The sequence below is a fragment of the Scleropages formosus genome, chromosome 7, assembly GCF_900964775.1.
Source record: "Scleropages formosus chromosome 7, fSclFor1.1, whole genome shotgun sequence".
NCBI lineage: Eukaryota > Metazoa > Chordata > Actinopteri > Osteoglossiformes > Osteoglossidae > Scleropages > Scleropages formosus.
The window spans coordinates 30,383-40,778 of record NC_041812.1 but is presented as its reverse complement, the minus strand read 5'-3'; the positions used below and the strand labels follow the sequence as shown (position 1 = coordinate 40,778).

General features: G+C 40.2%; 1 protein-coding gene across 1 annotated transcript; it reads left to right on the top strand.

Annotated features, from left to right (window-relative positions):
- The first annotated feature begins 3,121 nt into the window (after window positions 1-3,121).
- On the top strand, window positions 3,122-7,180 carry myd88 (MYD88 innate immune signal transduction adaptor). Its single transcript, XM_018751488.2, has 5 exons — window positions 3,122-3,883; window positions 4,058-4,177; window positions 4,507-4,687; window positions 6,215-6,306; window positions 6,763-7,180. The coding sequence occupies exons 1-5, from the start codon at window positions 3,571-3,573 to the stop codon at window positions 6,915-6,917; spliced, it is 861 nt and encodes a 286-aa protein (XP_018607004.1). The 5' UTR covers window positions 3,122-3,570; the 3' UTR covers window positions 6,918-7,180.
- The last annotated feature ends 3,216 nt before the right edge of the window (window positions 7,181-10,396 follow it).

Here is a 10,396-nt window from a genome sequence, read left to right as displayed (position 1 = left end):
TGCCATTAGCAGAACAATTACCTTTCTGTCCTCGTCCATCTGGCTAGTCATTTTGGGGGCTCCCATTTCTATATATATATATATATATATATATATATATATATATATCACAAACTTCTCTGCAGTGCTACATGGATCTCTCAGTAGAATCAGTGCATCTACTGGGGAGCTCCAATTTACAACCTTGCACCACATAGAGTGTTCATCAGATTGACAGCCTCAACCTGCCTGTTTCATCAGCTACCTGCTGCCAACCACATCTTTCGACATCTGGACTGTCCCAGCACCTATGTCTAGATCTTGTTTCTTGATTTCGGCTCTGCCTTTAACGCTGTTGTTCCTGAGTTGCTTCTCAGCAAGCTAACCCAGCTAACTGTACCCCCAGTACCTGTCAATGGATTACCACCTTCCAGACAGGAAGGAAGTAGTATGTGAAGCTGGGCTCCCACCTGTCCGATCCAATTTCTACCAGCACAGGTACACCCTAAGGCTGTGTTTGCTCATCTCTCCTGTTTTCACTTCACACAAATGATTACACCTCCACAAATAAATCCACCAAGAGTCTACAGTTTCCAGAGAACAATAATAGGCCTGATCTCCAAAAATGATGAGACATGCTATCGTGGTGAGATGGGCTCTTTTGTATTGTGGTGTGCTCATCGCAACCTTGAGCTCAATGCTGTCAAGACAGATGCTGGTTGACTCCCACAGACAACTTCCTGCTAGCCCCACTTTGGAAATCAATGGCCATGCTGTATCTGTAATTAAGTCATTTAAATTCCTGGAGACCAGATCATCAGCAAAACCCAGCTGAGACTGTCCTTTCTAGACTAGCTTGGGAAGCTCAATATCTCACCATGCATCCTGATTAACACATCACTGAGAGTATTTAGACCACCTCCATCACTATTTGGCTCCACCCTCTCCAAGGCCGCTCCGCTGAGAAGATCATTAGCTGGCCACTACCATCAGTAAATTACCTGTTTATCCTCAGAAGAAGAGAGCTGGCAAGATTGCTGGGGATCCCACCTATTTCAGCAGTCATCTCTTTACCAAACTGCTATCTCAGAGGTGGTACAAGTGGGGAAGCATGGTGGCACAGCTGTCTCACAGTGCCTGGGTGGTGTGAGAGGACATGGGTTCGATCCCTGATCAGTCTGTGTGGAGTTTGCATGTTCTTCCTTTTTCTGCGTGGGTTTCCTCCCACAGTCAAAGACGTGCTGTTTGGGTTCACCCATAGTGTGTGAGTGACAGAGAGAGTATGGGTGTTCCACTGATGTATGGATGACTGACCCATTGTAAGTAGTGTATCTAGCAGTGTAAGTTACATTGGTGAATAAGGTGTGTGGGCTGATAACACTACATAGAGGTCATTGGAAATTGCTTTGGAGAAGCACCTGCTACATATGTAAATGTAATGTAAATCCATCGCCACACGGACTTCACATCATCTTTGTAGCTTCTTTCCTGAAGATATCAATTCCAAATCACTTCTGGTCATGTCCTAAATCTTGTCTGTAATACTTTACTACATTAATTAACTTTTGCACACTGTAGTATCTCCATACTGCTTCAGTTGCACTACTGTATATTATTTGCACAATTGTAATCTGAAAATTATTTGCAAATGGCGACTCACATAAGTTGTTAGTGTCTTTTCTGTCACCATTTGTATATTGCCATTTTGTGTTTCGTGTTTGGTGCTAAACCCTAACCAATTCCAGTATGATATATACTGTATAGCCTACTGGCAATAAAGAGTTCTAAGTTCTGGTGGTTGAAAGGTTTTTCAGCATGCATAAACCAGGGGGCTCCAGGAGGGGTTGTGAAACACTCATGCGAGGTTGCCAACCAAGGGGGGGAGAAGTAGGATAAGGGTTGCCTGGCAGGGCAGTTGAGGCAGATATTCCTATACTATTCCTTTATCTGTGCAGAGAGTATGCTTTTACACTACAAATAAACTTTTCTAGAACCTCGTATCCAGATGCTGTTCCTGGTAGCACTATAAGGGGGCTTCACAATAGACTATGTCAAACTGTTAAATACCCCCAAAACCATTTCATCCTGGAATGTCATCAGCTGTTAATCCTCCAACATTGTTAGCGCTGTTTTGACTTACATTTACATTTTTTCATTTAGCAGATGCTTTTCTCCAAAGCTTTTATAAGCATATTCCTGTTGCAAAAGCACAAGCTAAGTATTAACAGGAAAAAAAATTAATAATAACCATCAGGTTTCTGAAATGTTAAAATATTTAAATGTGAGAAAGAAGTAGGAGAACTTGTCCAGTTTCAATACTCTTTCTGCAAGAATCTGTTTGTCACAGTCCCTCGGAAATAATGACAGAGCTGTTCGCTTTCTATTTGAGAATGATGTTGCCACCTTACCTTATTTCACTACTTACTAGAATACCTTTGTAAACAATATCCCACAGAAAGAAGTTTGGCTGTTGCCTCACAAATACTTTTTAACAAACAAGGTTAAGGAAATCAATTTTACGATTATACACAAATTCTTTTGTACCTTGCACCCAGAGACTGTGCCACACCTTTTCTGGCACTGTTATTACATTAAAAAGTCATGGAGAAATGTCTCTAAGTTGATTATTGGTAAACTGTTCAGGGACTTTACTTTGCTTTATGAATATGTATTGTTTGGATTCTTTCTTACATTTTGATAGAAACGAGAAACAGGGTAAGTAGCCTATAGATACACGGGTCCAGATTTAAAAATGAAAAAAAAATTCCCTGTTGTTCTTAAAGAATCTAAACGGTACTTAAAAGCTGTTAAACAGTGTAGTAATAAGTCCATTAAGACGGTAAATGACTGTAATATTTTAACGTTTTTATGTCACTGCAGTGACTTGCACTTATTTCTTTTAATTACTGATTTCTTCAAGTAAGTATGTGTGTATTTTTCTTTACTAATTTTACTAATCTGTATACGTTGTACACGCGCCCCTGGCTTAGTTTGGTTCTTCTTGCATTTTGAGTTCTTGAATTGTTCTTTTAATAAAAAAGGAGAAGAAAAACGTCCACTTTCACACGGACCGCAACGAAGGCCGACGATTCCTTCCTGTGACGCACTTCCTGCGTTTCTTTCAGTCGAATAAGGAAACTGTTGAAAAAAGAGGAAACGCTCCAGCCATTAGCGCGCGCTCCCTCGGTTACGCTTGGTGGATAAGAGCGAATCAGTTCACAAGTTTAGTTGCTGTTGTTCTTTCTGTCGGAACACACACACTTCCTCCAGCGAGTTAGTATCTTCGTCGCAGGATTGTGTTGAGTTCACCGTCTTTGCGGTGAGTTTTGCGCGAAAACGCGTTAGTGAGTCAGTCAGTCAGTCAGTCAGTGAGTGAGTGAGTAGACGACACGTCACGGCGGACGTCTCTTGGTTTGGAGACTTCATATGTAATATAATAATTTATAAATTATACTGCTGAAATCGCAAAGATTGAGAAAATTTCAAGTAAAGCAGCTCCGAGACTCTGCCTTCCAGTTGCACAGGAGGCGAAATTGTGAGGAGCAGGACGGGTCCAGTTTACGTTCGCGCGTCGTCGTCGTCGTCATCATCATGTCCGCTGCGAGCGAGAAGCCCATCGACTTCGATCGCGTTCCTTTAGTCGCGCTGAACGTGACGGTGAGAAAAAATCTCGCGCTTTACCTAAACCCACGCAATGCCGTGGCCGCGGACTGGCAATCTCTGGCCGAGATGATGGGCTTCAGCTACCTGGAGATTCAAAACTACGAACGACAGGAGAACCCCACGGAGAAGATACTAGAAGCCTGGAAAGGCCGATGCCCTGATGCCACTGTGGGGAAGTTACTGTCTATGCTGAGAAAGGTGGAGAGACATGATGTGCTTCTGGATCTGAAGATAACCATTGGTACGTGAAAGCTTCCTATATGTTATTCAGTCATTTGTGAACATCTCTGTGCGTTGACTACAAGTTGCATGCAAATGGAGAAAGTTGTTTATTTCAGTGAAGGTTACCTTCGTTTCCTCTTGTCAGACTATGTGTTGCTCTCTGAATTAGAAGAATGTCATGTTGTTGCTCTAGAGGAGAACTGCAGGAGGTACCTGAGAGAGCTGGAAGCCCCTGTGCAGGTGCCGGTGGTGGACAGCTGTCAGCCCCGAACAGAAGAGAGAAAGGGCATCACCATGGGGGATGATCCGCTTGGTCTGTATTGGAACCTGTCTTACACTGTTTCTGGATTTGAGCAGGAATGGATGCAGGAGAACGCTCCCTGCCTGAAATCAACACTATGTTGTTAGAGCTTATGGACAAATATAAATCAGCAAAATGGCTTAAACCCAGTAAGTCCTCAGAAGCAGGCATGTAGGATGGGATCCTAGATGAACTTCTGTAGTTCAGACCCCAGAAGTGCCTTCCTGCACTACCAGTCAGATTGTACTTAAGTTTTCCTGACCACTAGTCAATGTTAATCATTTTCTGTGTTGCGTAGAAATTTTCATTGTGATGACATGGATTGTTGCAATTCGTTGCAGGCAACATGCCGGAGCTGTTTGATGCCTTCATTTGCTACTGCCAGAGTGACATAGAGTTCGTCCACGAAATGATAAAGCAGCTTGAACAATCTGACAGGCCACTGAAACTATGCGTGTTTGACCGAGATGTCCTCCCAGGCACCTCTGTGTGCACCATTGCTAGTGAGCTCATTGAGAAGAGGTGAGCTATTCTGCTTTTTTTTTTTTTTTTTTTTTTTTTTTTTTCCCCCCCCCCCTTCTTCCACCCAGCAGAAGAGCCCTTCAGTTGAAGTCAGTTGGCATTGCCCCTGTTTTGACTGCTGCTTTGTGTTAGGAGTCCAAAGGTGCTCTCTAGTTTCTCTCAAAGTGCTGATCTGAAATGGATTCCTCAGTGTTCGTGAAGTGGACCGTTTAATGAAAGTATTTGCAATTATTTATGTGTAGCATGTGAATATTTCAATTTGCATTAGTCAGTGCATTGCCTATATGAAGATACTATTGTTTCATTCATTTCATGGTCAGTACTTTATGTGCATCCAAGCAGTACTTTAGACGGTTCCTGGGTTACGAACGTCCGACTTGCTACAACCCATAGTTACCAACCACCTCCCGTAAAGCCTATTATACTAAAAATTGACGCTACATACAATGATTCGTAATAACAAACGGGCGCTACTTTGTGACACGGGTCAAAACTTTGCACGTCTACAGCGATTCATTAGCTCGTGGGCGGGGCGTGTGAGCGCGAGGTAGGACACTGACTTCCTTCTTTTCAGTTGGACCATACTGGTGTTGACTCGTGTTACTGTTTTTGGCTTAAATTTTTTTTTACCCTCATAATCATGGCACCAAAGTGTAAATGGTAACTGTGATGCAAGTGATGGTGATGCATCAAAGTAAAGGAGAATGGTCATGATTGAAACTAAAGAGGAAATAATCGGAAAAAGGTGAAACGCCAACGAACATCGGAGAAGCAAAGATTCGTTTCTTTGTTTTTTATACTTACATTCTCTTGCTCTCTTTCCTCCTTTCTGTTATAAATACTGTAGTAACATTTATTATTGCATTATCATTACATTTATTATTACTGTATTGTTATATTAAAGATGTTTTAGTGTATCCGGGGGTGTTTCTTTCTATGCTTTTATGCATAGAAAGGTATATGAGATACGAAGAGAAGCATTTTGATAAACTGATGTTAGATACCCACCATACCTAACTGTTCCGATTTATATCAAAATCTGACTGAAAGACAGAGTGAGGAATGGAACTTGTTTTGAAATCCAGGGACAGCCTGTACATAATATGGAGAAATATGGAGATGAAGTCATAACTTATTCATGAGTTCAAATCCTACATTTAGCTTCGGCTAATTTTAGTTTTAATTTGTTTGCATTACCTTACCTCTGCTGCAAAACATTTCATTATTTATGTGCAAGTGAGGTATCTGCACTTTTGTGTGGAAGATGTCAAACACCTAAAGGAACTATATAGAATAATGTACTACTGACAATGATAACTATTGTTTAATTAAAGGTGATTTATTTGTCAAAGTAGGTGACTGGACAGGTAATAAAGTAACAAAAAAGGCTTTATTGACATGTTGCTGAGGGATGATTGAAATGTTTGTGAAAAATTGCTCTGGGAAAATAATCCAATCTGTATGTTGTTTGAAGAAGTGGAAGGTACAGCTATCCTTTTCAGTGATCCATATTTGTTTTCTGCTCAGGTGTAAGAGAATGGTGGTGGTGATTTCAGATGACTACCTGGAAAGTGATGACTGTGACTTCCAAACCAAATTTGCGCTGAGCCTCTGTCCAGGTAAAGTACAGTTAGTAGTTCAGTGCTTCTGGTTGTGAAAGCTAGGTAGCTCAGGAAAAAAGTTAGAAGCCAGTAGTGTTTATTTTCTGTGTAATTTTAAGGAGAAATGTTAAATACACATTTGTTTTCTCTGTGTACATCACTTTGGAGAAAAGTGTTTGCTAAATGTAAGTGTAATAAATGTTATGCAAATGCAGTGTATTGACATATGGACCATGTGTGTCTGTTTACTTTAGACTGATTGATTCAATATATTTTACACTATATAATTATTTGTTTTGAGCCAGTTTTGTAAAATATGTAAAATGTTCAGTAGACACATCTTGCATGTTAACTTTAATGTTTGTAAAAAATTGTGAAGTACATTTCACTCTGTCAGTGTGTGAGAAGAGCGCTCTATAAAAATAAATTGAAATGACTGTAGGACAATTTACATGTTGTCATTTCCCTTACCAGGAGCACGGACCAAACGGTTGATTCCAGTTGTGTATAAGCCAATGAAAAAGCCATTCCCAAGCATTCTGCGTTTCCTGACTATCTGTGATTACACCAAGCCATTTGCCCAGGGCTGGTTCTGGAAACGTCTGGCTGCCGCCCTCTCTCAGCCATGACTACTGTTACACCAACCCAGTAGAGGCAAAAGAAGGTGAACTGGTATGACTCCAGATCCTTCAAGGATAAAAGGGGGAAAAAAAATGTCACCATCCATGGATGTGGTGGCATTTCATATTCTCTCCACTCATGAACTTCCCAGCATCCTTTGCAACCAAATGAGAGAATTCCTTCCATATCATGCAGAGACAGTTCTTAACTACATGTTAAGGGATATTCTTTCTTTTGTTTCTGGTAGAAACAATACTTATATATTTGGTACATTTACATATTTATTAATTTTGTCCTTGATCTAGGTAAAATGGTACATTTTCAGTCATTAACTTATCTTAAATGATTTGTTTTTCACAGCAAGGATAACTGTACAATCAGTACAACATATGTATGACTATTTATGAGTAACAATATATTTATCTGATGCTTTTCTCCAAAGAAATTTACAATAAGGTTATAATTATTACAGTTGCAAGCATTTATCCAGTGGGGTACCTTTTATTGGAGCAATTTTCTAGGGTAAGTACCTTGCTCAAGGGCACTATGGGCACTGGTGGGGATTGAACCTGTAGCCTGTGGATCCAAAGAGAGCAACTCTAGCTACTGCGCTATCGGCTGTTTATACATTTGTGAACAAAACATGGTGCATCATTGGAATAGTTTCACTATTGTTTTAAAGACCTGCCTTTTAAGTAAGTGCTCATTTATACAGCTGGGCAGTTTCAGTGGGAAAATTCAGGGTTAGTACCTTGCTCCAGTTTACTATAGGAGTATTTGTAACATATTTGTATAAGTGAGATTTTAACCACCAGCCTTCAGATCCAAAGGCAGCAGCGCTAACCACTAGTAGCTACCTCCCCTAAGATATCCTCTAACAACATAATAAACTAGTAAAGCAAATCCTTTTCAATTGGCAATACATATGAAAACTAGCTCTGTTCAATTACTTATATACAAAAAAACATTAAAAACAAAGTCTACGTGGTTTGCTTCAGGGAGGAATTGATTGTAATAACAGTAATTGATGATGCCTGGATTTTTAAAAATATTTACTTAGCAAAATCTGAAGCTGATTTAAGTAAATGGTACTTTCTTGCTTAATTTTTAAGTTACTGTCTCTTGTTTACAAATCACAAAAGAATGTACATATGCACTCTTGACTGTTGATTGAGGTTTTTCCTGTTTCAGCTTTTCAGAAGTGAGATGCAAGTTGCCCCAGTATTTGGTTTGGGGAAATTTTAGTTGTAACCTGTTGTGTGTTCTGTGTGCCTTATTTCACTGTTAAAATGTTTTTTTTTTCTACTTTAATAATTTTCTTGTACAAACTATAAAATTCAGAAGCTTCAGATCCTTGTCATTTTGCTTTGTCTCAATCATTACATTTCCAACTATAAGTACAGTAAGATTTCATTAGGGTTTCCCAACTTTTTTTAAACCAGTTTGACTTTAATAAAGGAAGGCAAATAGCCCTATTCTTTTTCTTGTTAGCACAGAGGGCAGTTTTCCATTGTTCAAACAGATGTATTAATTTATGGTTTTCAGATATTTAAAAAAAAAAAAAATACAAATTGCAATAACATGTAAGTTAAGGTGATGTGTTTCCCGCCTGCTTGTGTGTCCAGTATTGTGGCTCGTGTAAGGTCTCCGACAACACGGCGTGCACTTCAATGCTGCATGTTGCCAGTAATGATATTCGCTACCAACACCTTGAAGTGAGGTAAATATAACCAAAGAGAGACTACTATAAAACCACTGCATTTAACTAGGAGCACTAGTACCATCCATTCAGTTTCAATAACCACTTGTCCTCTGTAGGGTCACAATGATCCAGAGCTTATCCCACAAGCTTTGGATGTAAGGCTAAGAGGGGATACACCATCGACAGAATGCCAGTCTATCACTGGGTTCAGATGGGGGCAAAGAAGAACACACAGAGAGTGTTCATCACAAGTGTTTATTGGAACATTAGCACAAATAGAAGGAAATAATGCTTTTGCTCTGAGGACCCCTTTTCCTCAGGGACCTGCACCTCAAACCAGCCTTCCCAGCCTACTTGGCACCTGTCAGGCTTCCTTCTTTTTTTTTCACTTGCCAACATACTTAATTCATGTTCTACCCACAATTAAAACTATTTACAATAAACCCATTTTCCCCCTCAAATGTAACGCTCCCCAGTAACACGGGTTGTTACAATATTTACATTTGTTCATTTAGCAAACCCTTCTCAAAGTGACTTCCAATAAATTACATAGTTACCAGCCCATACCTTATTCAGCAGCATTACTTACACTGCTGGATACACTACTTACAATGGGTCACTCATCCATAAATCAGTGGAACACACACACAGTATAGGTGAACCTGAACAGCATGTCTTTAGACTGTGGGAAGAAACCAGAGCACCCAGAGGAAACCCACACAGACTGAGCAGAAATTGAATCCATATCCTCTTACACCACCCAGGCATTGTGAGACAGCAGCACTACTTGCTGTGCTATCAGGCCACCTCTATATCAATACTTTTAAGAAGAGTAAACTACCGCTAAACTAAAGCATCAATGACATTCAATTAAACTCCCATGTTTATTATGTAGCCTGGTGGGACTATGAAATAGAAAGGGATTTTTAAAGCCTGGTATATTACTCAAAATCATTGGTAGTCCCCGATTTACGATGGCTTGACTTACATTTTTTTTTCAACTTTATGATGGTGAACTGGCGATAGACATTCAGTAGAAACCATACATCTGAATTTTTGTGTTGTCCCAGGCAAGCGATATGCGGTGTGACGCTCTCTTGTGATGCTGGGTAGTGACAGTGATCGCATCTCCCAATCTGCCACGTGGCCGTTATACAGATACCCCCGTATCTACGTTGTTTTGTGCATCCATAATGTCACAGAAATACCCATCTGTGTCTCCTGCTACTGGTGGGAAGAAGAAGAGGAGGAATTACTATTGAGGAGAAACAAGATAATTGCCCAGTATAAAGGCGACAAGCCCCTAATGGCCATCGCACGTATGCTAGGCTATGATGTTCGCTAGGTTAGGTGTATTAAATGCATTTTCGACTTGCGATATTTTCGACTTATGATGGGTTTCGCAGAACGTAACCCCGTCGTAAATCGAGGACCACCTGTAACTGAAGAGAATGGGAATAGTCCTCGATTTCTGTTGAACACGGTCACAAACGTGACTTGAGCAACCGATAATAAGCACAGGACAGGTAGCAGATTTTTTTTTCCCAAGTCAACTGACGCGGTAGTATTTAAATTAAAGTTACTTAAACAGCGGGCACACAACGTATTACGTTTCAGAGCCAGATCCTCCTAATGGATGTTCCTGATTTTTTAAAGAAGGGAAAAAAACGACATAATAGAAAGAGCGGCATTGTTTATCTAACTTTCGAACCAGTTAAGCGACAGTGTTAAACAGAAAATGAGGATCATTCCACACACACACACACACACACATTTTCAGAACCG